At 40.7% G+C, this 18,297-nt stretch overlaps 2 protein-coding genes across 4 annotated transcripts in view; both read left to right on the top strand.

Moving 5' to 3' along the window:
- The first annotated feature begins 715 nt into the window (after positions 1-715).
- On the top strand, positions 716-4,086 carry msantd1 (Myb/SANT-like DNA-binding domain containing 1). Its single transcript, XM_028564524.1, has 3 exons — positions 716-1,171; positions 1,266-1,559; positions 2,934-4,086. The coding sequence occupies exons 1-3, from the start codon at positions 918-920 to the stop codon at positions 3,223-3,225; spliced, it is 840 nt and encodes a 279-aa protein (XP_028420325.1). The 5' UTR covers positions 716-917; the 3' UTR covers positions 3,226-4,086.
- A 561-nt stretch (positions 4,087-4,647) lies between these two features.
- rgs12a (regulator of G protein signaling 12a) overlaps positions 4,648-18,297 on the top strand; it is a 42,079-nt gene continuing 28,429 nt past the window's right edge. For 2 of the 3 annotated variants that reach the window (XM_028606229.1, XM_028606227.1), the window contains exons 1-3: positions 5,131-5,312; positions 6,351-8,226; positions 12,100-12,192. In XM_028606229.1, coding sequence (XP_028462030.1) covers positions 6,433-8,226; positions 12,100-12,192 — 1,887 coding nt within the window. In that variant the 5' untranslated portion in view covers positions 5,131-5,312; positions 6,351-6,432. Of the gene's footprint in view, positions 4,710-5,130; positions 5,313-6,350; positions 8,227-12,099; positions 12,193-18,297 lie in introns of those variants that run through there. The other variant, XM_028606228.1, reaches the window with a different exon arrangement.

The following is an 18,297-nucleotide window of genomic DNA, read 5'->3' as shown; positions in this document are numbered from 1 at the left end:
AGAATATGGTAGATTAGGGTGCTTGAGATGGGAGTAGACAAAGATCCGCCCCTTGCTGAGAACTAAATGGGGGAGGGGTCTCCAACTGGTCAGAGAAACCCTTCCTGCAGGGGTCCATTGTCTACAACCCCAGGCTGCGAATAGAAAGCTGATTACAGATTACAGAGCAGTCAGCATTTTGTATTCGGTTGCAGGGGTGCCTATGTGTCTCCCCCCCCTGTTATTTCCTCCCGAACACAGTGTTTCCCAGTTTTTCAGTGAAAGATTTTTGCTTTTGCCTTTTAGGTCTAAACTGCTGACTGGAAGTGTTTTCTCTCTTCTACATCATGCCAGATAAAGCTAATCCTCCCTCTCCCCTTTTCAAAATGATTTGTCTATTATTAAAAGCTTTTAAATGGAGCAGTGTGTTGGCTGACGACCAAATCCAGTGCCTTGTTGCCAGGGAAACATACCCTCAGCTCGCCTTTTTTTTTCTCTCCCCAGAGGCTCATATTTCAAAGCTGTCAGCAATCTCATGCACTCACACTGCTGCCTTTCAGCTAAAAGCTTTTTGTGCTACCAGTGGAGCAGTGAAGAAGGGAAAGGAGGTGGATGGGAGTGGTTAGAGGAGAGGGAGGGAAAATAAAGTACCACCTTTCGCCGTTACCAAGGCAACTTGATGTCACGGTGACATCACGCACCACTAAAAGCTTTTAACCGGATTCCTCTCCCGCCTTAGGCCCCATTTTGAGTCCTCTTTCAGCTAGGCTAGGGGGAAGGGCACAGGCAGGACGGTGTGTGTGCCTGCTTGCATGTATCACTCCCTCACTGCAGATTCATCACAGCTCTTAGCACAGTAAAAGACTTTCAAATTCACCCACTAAAGATCCTGTTTCTGCAAACCCAGCCAGCACAGGCCAAGAGAAAGCATTTAAAAAATGGCAACAGAGGACGGTTTCAGCTACCTCATGGCAGGTCACAGTGAGAAACACAGGCGGGCCCCGAACTGGACTGACGGTGAAATGAAAGCCCTCCTGTACGTGTGGGAGGAACACCACAACGAATTGAAAATGAGCAAGAGGAACGCCAAGGTTTACGAGAAGATGTCCCAGAGGTTTTTCCAGCTGACTGGAGAGCAGCGTTTCAAAGAGGAGATCAAGATGAAAATCACCAACATGTCATTTCAGTACAGGCAAGTGCACCAGATCCAAATGTCCAGTTAAAGGTATGACTTCAAACTCCAGCTGTTGCTGCATGACTTTAAACATCTATTTTTGATCCAACAGGCGACTGAAAACTGTAGCTGGTGAAAGTGGGGAGACGCCGGACTGGCCGTATTATAAGGCCATTGAGAAGATCCTCTCCAAGCCGCTGGAGAACGGGCGGGTGACCTCTCTGGAGTTCCAGGCCTCTGTTGCAGGTCCCTCCACTTCCTCCCAGTCAACAGACAACCTGGTGCCCCAGTCAGAGGAGGGCATGCTGGGATTTCTGCCAGAGTACACAGGCTCCTCAGATGAGATGGAGATAAAACAAGAGCTGGACTCTTTGAGCTCTGACAGTGAGCACACACTGGGCTCCAGGTAAAAGGAACTAGACGAAACAAACATTGTGTTGGTGTGTGTATGTCACTGATAAAGGTAATAACAGTTTGATAAACTGACCTTTGTATTCTATTGTGTCAGGGAAGCAATCCACCTAAAGTTGTTCAGTTTCAGCTGACTAAATGCCCTTCAGGTCTTTACTTGATCATGTTGTGTTTCTTGTTGCATGTATACATGCATCATCATCATAATAATAATAATAATATTGTCAAGAAATCAAAATTAGTTTCTAGAATACATGTTTTTAGGATACGCATTCAAATTAAGAATATATTAATTTTGTGTCAATGATAATATATATTTTTGAAGAAGAGAATGCCAAAAACTTTTGGCAAAAACTCAAGGTCAACTTTCAGTCCACAAGTTGCTCAGTTGTCATAGAGCTGGTTAGGGATGATAGTTAGGCTACTCTGCTAAGCTAGGCTATAGTTTTTAGCAGGAGTAGTTTAGCTGTTTTTTTATTCTCCATCACTGGATATAACTGTGGCCTTATTTACGTGGGATAACAAAGTAAATTGTATATAATATAATGCTATTGCATCAATATTTATATGTTTCAATTACAGGAAACATGAAAAATATTTTACCTTTAGGCTAAAGATTAGCCGTGGTTATCTTCAGCTAGCTTTAGCTGGATTTGGCTCTCTTGCTCTAGCGTCAGCTGTGTAGTTTACTATTTGGTTTGGTGTTTAACTGTATTTTGTAGTAATGAAAAGGTGGGGGAAAGTAAGTACATTTACCTAGATGTGGATATATTCAGCTAGCTTTAACTTTTGGCTCTCTTGCTTTTGCTTAGCTGTGTAGTTGACTGTTTGGTTCGGTGTTTAGCTGTGTTTAGTAGCTGGTAGCTTTTTTTTTATACTGTACATATATGACATAACATATACTTTATGTCTATCTGGTTCATCTGGTCTTAATATTTTGACTTAATATGCAGTTACTGCATTTTGGCTTCTGTATACATAAGTGCCAATTCAATTAGTTAAAAAAAAAAAGATGTTGGCATTTTTGGCCTTTATTTAATAGGACAGATGAAGACAGGAAAAGCAGGGGAACGACAAGCAGCAAAGGGCCACGGGTTGGACTTGAACCCCGGGCTGCTGCGGCAAGGACTAAGCCCCTGTACATGGGGCGCACACTCAACCAGCTGAGCCACAAGGGCACCCCAACCAATTAAATTAGTTTATTAAGCCTTTTTCATTATAATACTTGTATGATTCTAGCTTTGGGAGAGGTTAGTGATGTAAACTAACTATTAGATTGAAGGACTAACAATGAGCTCTTGCACCCTGAGGTGATCTGATCTATTACAAGTCACTGCCTGCTCTAAAAGGTCCATTCTCTGTTCTCCAGCTCTCACCCTACTTCAGCCAGAAAAAGACATGCCAACAAGCACCTGTCCATGAAGAGAAAGAAACTGCGGGTGATGCAGGCCATGTTCCAGCAACAAAAAAGGTCGAGCCGGGCCATAGAGGAGACATGCAGGGAGGTCCGTCGAGTCATGCATCAACAGAACCTCCTCCAGGTCCAGTGTCTGCAGCTGCAGGAACGTATGATGAACCTTCTGGAGAAGATGATCCAGCCTCCCTCTGCCATGTCAGCATCATGGAGTCAAAGTGGGGTCAAAGATCCAGTGAAGCCATGACATGTGAGAGTTATAGTTGTCTGGGAGAGATTATGGTCTTGCCTCGCCTATAGCCTCGTTGAAGCAAGAATAAAGCATATTTATTTTGGATTTCAGTTCGACATGGAACATTTTTAATTGACAAGGTTTATCGTTTTGCATAGCCTATGACACAGTGTAACTCCTATCAGTGCAGAGGTGGCATATAGAGGTAAAAAAATATGCTGTTACGATTGTTTAATGTGTCATCAGCCTGAATATCGTTAATGGAAGATGACCATTGTTAATAACCATTATGACATATGCTGGCACTTTAGAATCTAACGTGTATCAGGCCCCATTGTGAGCTTTCATTGTAGGGATAGCTGTATCAGCTGTCACTTGGGGAACAACAGGCTAGCAAAACAGTTATTTTGTCACTTCATTTTTTCACTGTGCCAGGATAATTACAAATTGCAACGTTTGATACCAAAACAGGACAATTTGCATTATGAACCAGAAGATGAGGCAATAATCCCTGCTATTATTGAAGTAATTGGAAGGAATCTGTCAACAAATGGCAACATAACCAACACAAATCGCAGCCCTCAAACATGTCCCTTTTGTGCTCAATAGCAGCACAGCCAGTATTGACAAAAACATGCTGGTCCCACGTGAGACAGAATTGCTTCTAAACCTTGATTATACAATATTATACTGATGTGAAAACATGAGCTTCTTATAATGAAGGTACTTCCTGCTTTCAACTGATGATAACTTTCAAGGTGAATCTTATTTAGTAAATAAATAAAAATCAGACAAATATTGAGTCCACTGACTCATTCTTCTATTCATATCCAACTTCAAATTGTGACTATGGACAAACAATAACATATAGTTTAATCATGGGTGGCATTGTGTTTTTTTACTTTAATATGCAAAAATGTCCTGTTCTTATTTGCATTTCTGCTGAATAAAACAACACACAGTCTCTTATTTATTGTCTTTTAATTGTTACTGCAGAGGAATTATTGAAATGCAAAATACACAGAAGGTAATTAAGGCCTGATAGAGAAAAATGTTAAGGCATTTGCCGTTGTGTCTATTTTAAAAGGATTTGAAGAAACTGGGGATTAGGCTAGTTCCATCAAACACTACACAAACTCCATGGAAGTCACTGCTTCATGAAAAAGCAATACTGTTTGTTCAAGATGTCAACCAAATATTATCTTGATGTTATCAAAAACTACATTAAAAACTAAACAGTTGCTTCATGGCAAGTAGCAGTAGACTATTTATAATTATTTATCTTTCATGAAATGACTGTCAGTCATTTCCTCTTTTCTGTAAAGGTGTAGGCTGAACACGTGCAGTAAAACCATGTCCGTTGCAGCCCTTTGACCAGAGTGGTATTGACAGACCATGCAGCCACACTCAAGTGCTGCTGCTCCAGTGTGGAAGAGCCAGGGGGCGATCCACTTGTAAAGTGTATTAAAGAGTACAGCAGTAATAGCGAAACCATATGGGTAAGACTTACATTTATATATGTATTATAAATAATTGTGTTTCTTTTATACTGAGAACGCATCTGTAAATGCGTGAATGAATGTTTGCTGTGCGTTTTTTTAAATACAACGTGCTCAACCGTGGCATGTTTCCGGGATAATTATATAGCTTACAAAGTGGTTTCAATCCCAGTTTTCCTACATTTACATGGCGTTGCTTACTTAAAAAAAACTCTATACGTTTAATGTGATTTACTTTAGCGAAAAATAAACACCGTCAACTGTCATCAATATCAGCCAATAGCGTCGCTCCAATCGTTTGAATATTGAACATGACAGGCGTGGTGATTGGCCAGAAGGGGACGTCACATGTTCTAGAGACGTTACGCTGTCATGGTTACAATGAAAGACGCTTTGTGATCTCCGCCGCGGTGGATGAGTGGAGGGCGGTCGTGGTGCTCTCGCCGCGTTTCCATATGGACTACTGAATCACAACAGGGAAATAGTGCTTTGAATTATTTAAAAAAAATGGACGTGTAATGTAAAAAATGGAAACGTTTGGACGTGCAGTAGCGTGAATGTAATCGTTGGCAGTTTTTGTGGAACTTTTTACCCCTGGAAAAGGTAACTTAAAAAGTTATTCCTCACACAGCCTCGTTGTGGTGATAGTTTCTGATAAATTAAGTGCGAGCGTAACATCGGTTCTATGGTTTAAACTATATATCTTTTTATTTTTATAACTGGTACAAAATAAAGAAGCCACAGGTCTTCGTCAGGTGTTTCCGGTTATGAAAGTGTTTAACTTTTGTGGTTAGTAGAGTATTGGAACATTTAAAAACATTGGTTGACCGAAACTAAAGAGTCTGGTTGTGATTAAAGTGGTGTTGGTGAGTAGGGAGCCAGCTGGCATTCTGTTTTGGGGGAGTGGGTGGAGGGGTGGATACTTTGCAAGCTGTGTTTGGCCATAAAAGATGTCTGTCTAATCTCTGACAGATAATTGCTAAAATAAGATTGATAGTAGTGTTTAATTTGATTTAGAATTTACTTACTCTTATTTTTGTTTGCTTTAAACGATGTATTATAAAGTGTATTTGTAATTATGTAATTATTATTTAAGTATAACATAATAACTTCACATGATTAAACTGTGTAATGTAGAGCTGAAACAAATAGTCGATTAATCAATTAGTTGATCACCAGGAAATTAAATAGCTACAATTTTGATGATTGATTAATTGTTAAGGTCAGTTTTTGAGCAGAAGAGCCTAAATTAGCTGGTAACAGCCTCTCAAAAGTGAATATGTCCTGCTTTATTTAAACTCAAATGGTTTTTGATGGCAAAGCTTTTGCTGTTAAGACATAATATCAGGAAACTGTGATGGGTGTTTTTCACTATTTTGACAAGACCATACTCAATTCATTGGTAAAGATTTTGACAGATTAAGTAATAATGAAATAAGTGTTGCAGCCCTAGTATAATGCTTCAAATTAGTATTTCACCACAACATGTCTCTATTGAAAGCTGATGGACAACTGAATTATTCTGCAATTCTGTGTGATAATCTGGTGATAAATCTGTTCTTATGTAGTATAATTTCATGCATGGAAAACAAATTGCTTTTCAATTTTCTTCCTGTTTTTGCCCACTTTGTGTAACTGTAGGATGACAACAACACAATAGTGTTGGCAACTTGCAAGTGTTTCAGTTCCCACACACTGGCTCTCACAGCGCCCTACAACAAAGATGAGGATACAGGGGCAGCCCGAGGGCGCAAGGAGGCGCCTGGATTTAAATGCAGTCGGTGAGCTGAGGGGTGTGGAGGTCATCCGTGGTCGGGCAGGATATGGATTTACTATTTCAGGGCAGAGGCCATGTCTGTTGAGTGGCATCCTGGAGGGAAGCCCTGCTGACCTGGTGGGACTCAAACAGGGGGATCACATCATGGCCATCAACGAAACTGACGTGTCCGCTGCTTTGCATGAGACTGTGGTGCAGTTGATTGGCAGCTGCAAAGGACCCTTGCGGTTGGTGGTGCATGCTGCAAGCCGAATCATGGGGAACCCCATTCTTAATGATGCAAAATTTGGGATTGGCCAGAAAAATGGTATTTTCCAAAAGGCAGGTGTTCTCCGCACTATCTCATATGATTCAAGCAATTCCTCCTTTAACTCAAATCCTGCTATCAGCACCAGACAGAGGCCGGTGTCAGAGCCTGATATGTCACAATGGTCACAAAAGTGGAACTCTTTAGCTGAGCAGCAAAATGAGGAAACTTCCAAAGTGGGGGACACAGACTCTGTGTTTACAGACCCAGAAGAAGCCAATTCAGACTGGAGTGTGTTAAACATGACCTTGGTGGTGGGCTACCTGAGCTCCACAGAGCTGATTTTAAACACTACAGAATCGGAGGAGGACTGTTTAAAAGCCATTCGGGAGCGAATACGACTGTTGGGAACAGAGCAGACTACTCATACTCTGGTGATGATGAAGATCATGTTTGACTGCATCCGACTTTGTGACGACGCAGGAGCTGTTTTGGCAGCCTTTCCTGCTGAGAACCTGGTTTTAGGGGCTGTGTGCGCTGAAGACCCTCGTTTTTTGTGCCTGGTCACTACAGCACACGTAATCAATGGCCGTGTACCAGAGGATGGTCCTCTGCGGGCCTCCTGCCATGTTTTCTTCATCGACCCAGAGCTGGGAAACCACGAGGACCATGTAGGCATTGCAGGACGCTTTGGCTTCGACTGCACTCCAGATCCAGATGCCTTGGGCTGCCTGGAATTTCCTCAGACTCCACCAGACGTCCTTCACTTTGTCACAGTCCTGTACAGTGACATGGGGGAGGCTGTGGAGAGGCTTCGCGTCAAACTGGACATGGAGGCTCAGCAGCAAGCCAAGGAGAACGACAGCACAGGCAAGCAAGGCAGCGCCAGCAGCAACGGGGACAGTGGAATTGGAAATGCGTCGCCCCCTGAGGAGAGAGCGGACAGGGATTTCCCTTCTGCAATCCGAAACCACCCTGGGGCCCACCTCCCCAGCTGTCCATGGGATTATCCCATGGCTAAAGACCTCACCCCAATAAACCTCTCCAAGAAGGGCCAAAACCTGAATCCAGAGAACAGTGCCAGCACACATTCCCTTTCAGAGTCACTACCTGGCCCTGATTCTCTTCACAGCTTTTATGGAGGTCCCCCACCCAGGCTGGAGTTCCAGTTTAAGCCCCCACCACCACCTCCTCTGCCTTTTGGTAAAAAAGCAAGTGTCTTTGGAGACCCTCTCAGAGGTAGCCAAAGGTGGTTCTCAAAGCCAAAGTGGCCTAAAGTCCTGAGTGGTGAACCAGACCCTCAGGTGACCAACAACTGGGCCTCCAGTGTTAGCGTTAGCACTAGCACAAATAACCTGCCACCCCCCATGAGCCAGATCCCCTCAGACAGGTACTGCTCAGCAGAGGTCATGATGCTCCCTCCCAGAGAGGAATGGACCAAAAAGCTTCTTGAACAGAGAGAGAAACAGAGGAAAGATGGTGGTACCAAAAATGTAAGTAAGAAACTTTTCCACAAAAAAAATAACTAAAATCTGCAGCATTTAAAACCTGTAGTCTGTTTGTAACCAGTTCAACTAAACAATAGGCCTATGTCACACTTCCTGCTTCCTGAACGCAGAGTAGGGAACAGAACTTCCGGTCAACAGTCCCTTTCTCCATTTTAGATTTTAGATTATTAGCCATAATGTCTAAACCATCCGAGGTAGACTGACCACGAGCTACGTTGTCCTGTGGAAGCTAGAAGTCTGTATGAAATCAACCTTGTTTTAAAGTGCTCATATTATGCTTTTTGGCTTTTCCCCTTTCCTTTATTGTGTTATCTTTTTGTGCACATTATAGGTTTACAAAGTGAAAAAGCCCAAAGTCCACCCCAAAGGGACTTACCATCTCCAACAGAAAACACTGTTCACAAACTGCTCCAAACAGCTCTATTGTAGTACAGCCTTTAATTCCGTGACGAACGTGCGTCACTTTGTAACACACGTTATAATGCTCGCCTAGCTGCTACCGTGGCACTCCCTCATACTCAAGGGGGCGTACATCCTATGGAGCCATTTTGATGCTAATAAGCCATCACCTGCCGTTAGCATTCCATTGACTGCCATTCTTTTTGGCGTCACTTTGACAGCGAATAACTTTACATTAGAAGCGTTTAAAGACTCATTTGTCCATTGTTTATTTCTATAAAAAAAATAATTTATTAATGGCTCCATTACCTTGTATCTCACGTTATAGCCCCGTAGCAGACGTTTTTATAAAAATAGTCCAACGATTGTGTCATAACCACGCAACTTTCTGTCTCATAGTACACAAATTACCGTATAGTACAGGAGAAGCTTGCAGGCAGTTTCGACTTACATTAGCTGTTTAAGTTTAATTACTAATGTTACCTAGCATTTTAGTTAGCAATAATTAGCTTGTGCCTATGTTATCTCCTTACATATACCTACGCTCTCCGTCTCTGCAAGATTGGGAAAGATTGAGATTTCTCATGGCACAGCTACCAGAAGACTTACAACTTTCAGACACGTTGCTCACGTCACATCTAGTCTTCAAGCTCAGTTTGAGGCTGCGCAGTAACGCTCAGCCATCACCGGAAAAGTGCTTCTAATAGACTTCACTGGTCTCCGTGGGAAGTCTACAGCGTCGCTTTGTCCATTAACTGGACTGTCTATGCTCATACTCTGCAACTGACTAGCTAGCAGTACTTACTGCGCATGTGCAACTCCCAACAAAGGTGGAACAGAAGTGAGATGTCTCACTCTGTAGCTAAAACAGAGAGCTCAACACACAGGGTGAAAAGAGGAGTTGCAGCAATGTGCAGTACAACAAATATATGGTGTTTTCTGAAAATTAAACCACATAAACCTATTCTAGTACAACCTAAAATGAGCAATAATATGAGCACTTTAAGAAAAACATGTTTTATCCGCTTTCTTATGGAGAAAAACTACACTACCCACAATCCTAAGCGTAACAGCAATGTTTCTGATTGGTCCAACTTGCTGTTACCATAGAAACGTTTACCGTACCCGCGAAACTGCGAACGGCTAGAGCTAGCTTCTACCATTGAAGTCTATGATAGTTTCTGTACAGTGTTCATTTACAATCCGAACCCCATCGTCGTAGGTGACTTCAGCAGGTTGCGGAGAGACTTGGTCCAGCAGTATCTATCGGGATCTGCCATTGTAAAAAGCTAACCAGAAAAGCCGTTTCCCCACTCAGAGACGTTTTTCAATTGTTGCGTGACATAGGACTATTCTTTTTCTTTTTTTTTTTGGTCTTGTATTTTATTTTTAGAAGCCTGAAGAGGTGAAAAACAATTTGATAATTAATTACAACAAAGGCAAAGTTTTGGGAATTCTGACAAGACAAATATAATTTTGTGCAGCAGAATAAATATATTATTCTTATTCTGTCTGAATGAATTGCTTTAGTGACTGGTCAGTCAATGCAATTTTTTGTTACTGCTTTGCAACAATGAGGGGAACCAGCTTACAAAAAACAACAGGAGATACTCTGCCATCTCTGCTGCAGTTTGAATATGTGAAAAGGTATGGATTGCTAATGTTTTGATTATAGGTGAAAATATTTTACCCATGACTATTTACGTTACCTGAAAACTTGGTTTTGTGTATTTTTTATTTTTAGGTAGGCTATTATCGGATTTTGAATACTAGGGCAAAGTTTTGCTCACATATACTGTTTCCTCGCAGGTAATTTCTTAGCCATGTGTTAATGAGAAATCCTTACACACAGTGACATTAAATAGTCCCATTGTAAGCACAGTCCCAGTAAGACATCTGTTTCTGTACTTCATTCATGTTTAACACAGCTACACAGGAAGTATTAAATGGTGTGATGGAGTTGAGTTTCCAGACACTGAGAGGGTGTGAGCCTGACTTTGGTGGCACCTAAAATGAAATACAATACCACTTTTTTCAAGAGTCAATTGGTGCTGAGTGTGAATTGAAATATCCGAAAACACCTGTTTTAAAGTGAATGCCGTCATTGTCATAAACATGCAGAGAGGGAAACTGATTTTGTTTTTTTACATTACTGTCCTCTCTGCCCACAAGATGGCCCTGTGTATCCATATAGTCACAAAAATGAGGCTGCCTCAGAAAATCAATTATGTGTATGCATTATCTTTGAATATATTTATTTCAGCCATGGGGATCAATGCAGTTAGTTGACATGTAGGCAAAAATGTTTTTGTAAATACCGGTAGCTAAAAATAAAATTCTGGGCATTTTAGGTTATGTCCAAGTCAGCTACAAAATCTATAGTTTTTGAACTTCCATTTACAGCATTTATTGGTGTTTTCAACCTTATTTTAGCAAAGTATTTAGCTGTGTTTATAAATCAGATTGTGTTCTTGTCCCCCAGCCTGCATTAGATCAGAAAGGAGACAATCTTGCGCAGGAAGCCAAGCAAATTACAGGGTAGAGACCATGTCATGCAGTGGTAATTATCTGCAATTTTTAAACTCGCGTTCGAACATTAGACACAGCCTCTCCAATCATAAGAATAGGGGTGGCTGGTGAAACTTTTCTAAAAGTGATAGTTAGAAAACCATGGAGGTTCCGTCTGATCTCTTATGGTCTTGTGGTTTGACAGTTAGTGAAATTAGATAAAATTAAATTTTGAAACGGGGCTGTAGTATTTCAGGTTAACTTTAAATCTGCATGTTGTTAGACAGAACTGTGTGTCATGATGACCCCCGTTATATGTAAATGCAGAAGCTTTAGTAGCTGTCAAATCTAGTAGACAATCTCTGAGCTTTCCAGACAATCTACTTCAACTGACTAACCTCAAATTCACCGCTCAGTTGTCATTTTTGGTAATAGTGTTTTCATTTTCTCATACACTTTATGAATAACTATCATCTTTTGGGTCTTAAGACAAAAAGTGCACACAAACACTTTATGTCTTGTAATATCATTTCATTATTTCAGAGTCAGTCATAACACATTCTTAATGTTTTTGAATTTAACTTTTAAGTAGATGAAAAAGGATACAACTAATATGTGATGTATGCATAGCATTTCTTCTTTTATTTGAATTGAACAACTGTTTATTACAACTTCTCTTTTTTACCTTTTTAGTTTTTCAAACTTTTAGCAAGATGCATTTTCAAGGAGTTTCAAGACTATCAATTACAATGCAATTGAATGTAATTGATTTTAATTGAATTACAGTAACTTGGACTCAGTAGTGTTGGCCGACCATTAGTTCAAATAAGCCGTATGCAAGATCAAAACCACAATAAACTACTAATAGTACAAGGATAAGGGTGTTGATTATGCCGTTTATAGTATTGGTAGTTGTGTTTTTGCTAATCTGTTTCTCCTTTATTCTCATAGGGCTCCAGGTTTTGGGGTATGGGTGTTGCCCGTGCCTCTAAACGCCGCTCTGCCAAACGTCTCAGCCTGGCACGATCACTGGACGACCTTGAGGTAGGCAACAAGTTTAGTTTTTTTCGTTGGTTTTCTTAGAGGTTTAATTCCTGTTATTTTTCTCATTTAATTTGAATCAGAACATTCAAGCTTTTAATTTGATTCATTTTGCCATTGTTTGACTGTGACAAAAGTAGTTTAAAAATGGAAAATCATCAGTGGTTAGTGGTCTGCTACACTAATGTAGACATTCAGTTTAACCATCCCCCTTTCTCATTCTGCTCCACTTTCAGTTCTTTTTTAACCTTTCATTTCCGTTGCCTTGAACTCTGCGTTTGCTGCTACACTTGTGGCCCGGGGTGGCTCACAAAGTGGTCTTTGTGTGGGCCAGAGGCGTGGTCCTGTTTGTTTGGCCTCGCTAATGAGCACTGCTGCACGACTAAATGTCATGCTCACATTTTCTCATATTAATGTTGCTGAGTGGAACATTCGAATCGCGATTCAAGCTCTACCGATTCAAAATCGATTCATAGAATTCCAAAAATCTATTCATATTTTTTAATATTTTTTTAAATTGTATGTCTATTGCAATCACATGGGAAAAGTAACTACATTTACATGCTGTGAATGTTTTTTTTGATCAAGAATCGAAAATCGATTTTGAATCGAATCTTGAGCCTGAAAATCAATATTGAATTGAATCGTGACATTTTCTGAATCGTTCACCCCTATTTGGTAATGTGTTTCATTATATTTAGTTGTTATGGTTATGGCATCCCAGCAATTGCAAATTAGTTTGCATCTATCAATAATATAATTACTTTTGAGTTCACAATCATCCCTAACAACTGATGCAGCTGCATTGGTATATAAAAAGTTTAGGATGTAAAGAACCGAGAAGCTTCAGACTGCTTTAATCAGTTTTCTATTTTGCACTTATAATGTGGAACTATTTTATCATGGGACATAATAACATTGACTGGACAGAAAGCTGGCTGCTTTTCTAACTTATAGTATTGTGTGGAGTTCTCTTTCTTAAACCTTGAGTTTGCTTTGTTACACAGTGTTTTGTGCACATGTGTTAATACCTGGACTTCACACCTACTCTATCAGGAGCTGCTATGCCACAAACAGGGACAGATGGGCTCAGGCTGGTCTGATATGTTTTTCCAAGTGTAATGTCAAAAACACTGGCCTCTCATGTGCGAGCATCATGGGTAACATGATGTCTGTACATTATCCAATTGAATTGAATGATCAAGCTCTGGCATGTTGAAGTAAGCTGAGTTTGGTTTGGCATATGTATTATGAAAAATAGAATGCGGTTGCCTGTATAATGACAGTTTGTGTTAGATTAAACAAGACTTGGATGATTGGGATGCTGGAATTATTGAGTTATGAGAGTGAATTTTTCATTGTTAGCCATACATTGTGTAGAACTTGCTTTAAAAACGCATTAGCTGTTCTCTTTTCGAACTTCTCGTTGTCAAGTGGTTTTGTAAATCTGCATTCAGCAGGCTGAAGTAATGCTTCTTGGTGCATGGTGATGTTTTTGGTTACATAAGACACCCTTTGATGACAAACTGATGAATGTTTCATTGTCTGTTGCAAGGGAAACCCCAGTTTAAAACACTAAGAATCCGTTTCCATTCAAACAGTTGAACATATTCACTGCTGTGCAAACAGATGTGTCTGCTGTTTGTTTTGCACAGAGCCATATCGACTGTAGTTGTTGAAGGAGAGGGAGGGTTTTTAGATGGATCCCTTCAATTTGCTTCTCAAAGAATAATAACATATATATTAGGGGTGGGAATCACCAGAGGCCTCACGATACGATATAATCACGATACTTATAATAATATTATTGCGATTTTAAAGATATTGCAATATTCTGCGATATATTGTAATTTATTACCTTTTTTCCAACTTCAAATTTTTCCCAATTTCAAATTATGTCCCCAAAAGAAAACTTTGTCAACATCTGTTTTTATCTAAAAAGATACATTTCTCTGTTTGTTCATGTCACTTCAATTTTATTGCTGCAAAATGGGATTGTCAAGCAGATAAACTGACCAACACATCAATACTTGCCGTCTGTGTATCGATACAGTATTGCCACGGAAAATATCGTGATACTATGCTGTATCGATTTTTTTCCCCCACCCCTAATATATATATATATATATATATATATATACACTACCGGTCAAAAGTTTGGGGTCACTTAGAAATTTCCATTCCACTCCATTCCAGACACAATACCTGCTGAGATCAGTTGTTTTGTTTTTTTAACCAGGGCAGCAGTTTTCAGATTACATTATTTGCTTACATAATTGCAAAAGGGTTCTCGACTGTTGTAGAAAGAAGTGGCTGAAGAAACACTTGAAATTCATGCTTTTTGGTCTAAACGTCATACCCAAATTAAAAGTGGTACAGCTCCCATATACTTTGACACTCAGGGGTATGCCTGATATCATTGGAAAGGTGATTGATGTGGGTTTGTTTGTGTATTTGAGAAGTGTTGTATTTTGTAGTTTTTTGGCTTTTTTATTTGCACTTTTCAAATAGAAATAAAAAAACGCACAGACATATTTGTAGAAAAGAATTCATATAAAATCCATTTTTGAGTCTTTTAGCTTCTGAATTTTTTTCTGTAGTAAGCTGAGACGTGGCTAATGCTGTGTTGTCAGTCACCTGTCAGATGTGTTTACAGCAGTGTATTTTAACAATTTTACAGATTTATAACTTGGACAGAAATAAAAAATTTCCATTCTAGCCTCTGTAACTCTGTGTCAGTAAGGCCTAGAATCACTCTGACACTTGTAACCAAAACTTGAGAATGTTTCCTTTCCAATGATATCAGGCATACCCCTGAGTGTCAAAGTATATGGGAGCTGTACCACTTTTAATTTGGGTATGACGTTTAGACCAAAAAGCATGAATTTCAAGTGTTTCTTCAGCCACTTCTGTCTACAACAGCCGAGAACCCTTTTGCAATTATGTAAGCACATAATGTAATCTGAAAACTGCTGCCCTGGTTAAAAAAAACAATGCAACTGATCTCAGCAGGTATTGTGTCTGGAATGGAGTGGAATGGAAATTTCTAAGTGACCCCAAACTTTTGACCGGTAGTGTATATATATATATATATATATATATATATATATATATATATATTTATTTTACTGTTGAAAAATAAACGTGTCTGTGCTTTCTGGTGGACACTATATGTAATTATGTAATGGTGACACTGTTTCTAAATTACCCCACATGTATCTGTGGCATTTCTGCGCTGTAATGTCAGCAGAGAAACACACTGATATATCTCTGATTAGCTAATATCACTCAACTTCCTATGAAATAACATCAGAAAGTAAGTTGTCATGGTGCATCTAGCTCATAAGTATTCAGACTGCATCTAATCAAGAACAGTAATTTACCCCATGGTAGGCCTATACATGCCAGATATTAACACCATAGGGATGTTTTATGGTTGTCAAAGGCAATTAGATCCTCACCTAGCACTTGCCCCTGGGCTCTTGTTTCAAGGGCTGAGCTTCACCCTGGGTTCATGGTCAGAGATCTGATGTTGCACTTCTAAAAGCCCCCTGCCACAGCAAATCAAAGCCCATCCAATGGCATTACCAAGTGTGTCCTTAGAAAGACATGTGCAAAAGTTGGTGTGTTTACTTCCACAAAAGATTTGGAGAACTTCTCTATGAAGAGTCTGTACATCAGACTGGAGAGACAGGCTAGAAAGTGAAGCCTGAGAACTTCTTTTCTCTTCTTTCTGCTCTACTCCAAAGATAGCACGGATAAGTAACGAACAACCTATCAAGCCTATGAGCTGCACTAAGCTGTTGACCTTAGATGACTCCTTGCTTCTACGTATTCAGTGGCAGTAGTGCAGGTATGAACTTGAGGGGTTGAAGTCTTTGGTTTCTGCGGCTCTCTAACTTTGAATATTGTTGTGAAAGATTTTCTAAGGGACTGTTCTCATGGCAAGTTTAGCAAAAATAAATGATAAGCTCTCAGTCAGTGCATGCACCTGGACTCACAAGGACACACTGAGACTATTTTGGAGTTCACCATCAGTGCTCAGGGCAGACCTCTGTATGTAGCTTTACTGCATGTCACAAATTGGACGCGTGTGGTTGTGTTGCATTTTCCATGGTCGGTGGTGTTCATCACAGTGGCTACAGGAATGAGCAAATGCTTGTTATTTTATTTCACAGTACAAAGGCTCTGACACGTAGCTTTTGCAACTCGTGCATCATTTGAAACAGCGTATATGTAATCCCATGCTTTTTACGTTTTAACGTTTTGTGCCTTTTTGGTTTAGTAGAGGGGGAAACTGCTGTACAATTCTGTGTTTGTGCCGATTCATCTTCCCTGCATCTTGTGATGATGGGTGTTTTGATGCACTCTAAGCTTTTGTTGTCAGATCCCCTTATGTTTGGGCATGTCAAAGAATGTGCTGCTTTGTACCTCCTTGTCATTTATTTCCACACAGAGCTCGTCGGAGCCCTGCCGCAAATGTACCCATATCCCACCGCACCAATCCACTACTATGAGCCTATTTCTTACTCATCATAGACTCCTTGTTTCTAGCTTTCGAACAGATGCTTTGCGCCTGCGACACTCTGTAGATGACAACACGGTCAACTTTGCAGAGGTGACACCATTAGCAGGCTGCTGTGCCCATGTTCACACTGACTCAGTCTTCTGAAGTGCTGCTGCGTGTTAAAACATCTGCTAATGTGAGTTAGTGAAAGCACATTGTTTTTTTTCAGACATACAGGTGCCTGCTGGGAAATTTGGGGCACCTTTTTTGCTCCATGAGTGTGAAGTTTTTCCTCTCCTTCTAGGTGTGGAGACATTAGTAGCTCTTGTTTGCACGCCTGTGGGTAATAGATCTATCTTGTGGGCGTAGCAGAAACCAAGAGAAGGCATAGAGAGAGAAAGAGAGAGAGAGAGAGAGAGAGAGAGAGAGAGAGAGAGAGAGAGAGGGAGAGAGACTGGCAGCAGAGGAAGAGAGAGGGAGCTTTTGAACTCCCAATAGCTGTCAGGATTTGCGGCTCTCCTGCACGCTCTCTCCTCCCCCGTTGAGCTCCCGTCTCTCTGCACTGCAAACACCGACTCACACACACAGCGCGGAGCTCCAGCGGATGGACTGGTTTACACACACCAGGCGTGTGGAGCAGCGCTGAGGACGAGCCAAACGCACGCACACAGCGCCATACATGGAGCAAACTTTGACTCTCAACTCTGTAAGTGTTGTCATCCCGGAGTCTTCATTATTTTGTCTGTCCTCACTTGTCTTCTGTTTTGGTGGTGCCATCTTCCCTGCCACCGTTACTACTCCGTCTTTGGGCTCTTTGTAGCTCCTGTTGTAGCCTTTGAGCGGGCATACAGTGGTTAGCTTGTGTGGTCTGTCAGAGGAATGTTTTGACCAGTGCCAGCTGAACGCTCATGTGCTGTATGACACACACTGCGCTGCTCTATATAGCAAAATGTGGTGTAGCATCTACATCAGGATGCACGCTGACTTTAAATTAGATGTTATACTAAAAGGGTTTTGTGAAGTGACCCATGATTATTCTGGAAAGTGCCCATCAAGGGTCGCTTTATGGGCCTTTGAATGAAGTTTGCTCTGTTGCGCTCGCCCTGAGAAGTCACCCTTTCTGCAGTCGCTTGGTGGCATTGGGAGAAGTTAGATTCAGTGTGAGCGAAACGGAGATCAGAGATTGTTGTTGTCAGATAGAATTAAATTAATTTTTTTAATGGACGTTCTCTTGCATCATGTAATAATTTAGTTTGAACTTGAAATGGTTGCCTGTGGTTTGGCCGTGCCCCTATTTCCTTTGTGCAGGCATGCCCCCGCTCTGATTCACTAGCCCTCTCATTCACTTATCTCAAAATGAAAACATCTATCTTTTTGAGGCTCATGACTACTGCATGATCGTTGTTGCTAATACAATATGTTTTAAAGAAACATCCATACAGCATATCCAAGCAAGAAAAACTATATTCACTTACAAGTTTGAACCAGGATTATTGTTATTATTGTACGAATAGCTGCTACAATGAGATGCCATACTTCATTATATAAATTATTCTTTATTTTTTTGGTGTGGGTGTTATGATTTGAGAAGATGCGCAGGA

Source organism: Perca flavescens, chromosome 19 (assembly GCF_004354835.1).
Source record: "Perca flavescens isolate YP-PL-M2 chromosome 19, PFLA_1.0, whole genome shotgun sequence".
Taxonomy (NCBI): domain Eukaryota; kingdom Metazoa; phylum Chordata; class Actinopteri; order Perciformes; family Percidae; genus Perca; species Perca flavescens.
The sequence above is the reverse complement of the archived record's forward strand: the minus strand, read 5'-3'. Positions and strand labels throughout refer to the sequence as shown.

Excerpts from the sequence above, each read along its gene's own strand:
- msantd1 (XM_028564524.1), top strand. The coding sequence starts at position 918 with ATGGCAACAGAGGACGGTTTCAGCTACCTCATGGCAGGTCACAGTGAG. Across the intron at positions 1,172-1,265 it reads AACATGTCATTTCAGTACAG|GCGACTGAAAACTGTAGCTG; the intron begins GCAAGTGCACCA and ends TTGATCCAACAG. Across the intron at positions 1,560-2,933 it reads GAGCACACACTGGGCTCCAG|CTCTCACCCTACTTCAGCCA; the intron begins GTAAAAGGAACT and ends TCTGTTCTCCAG.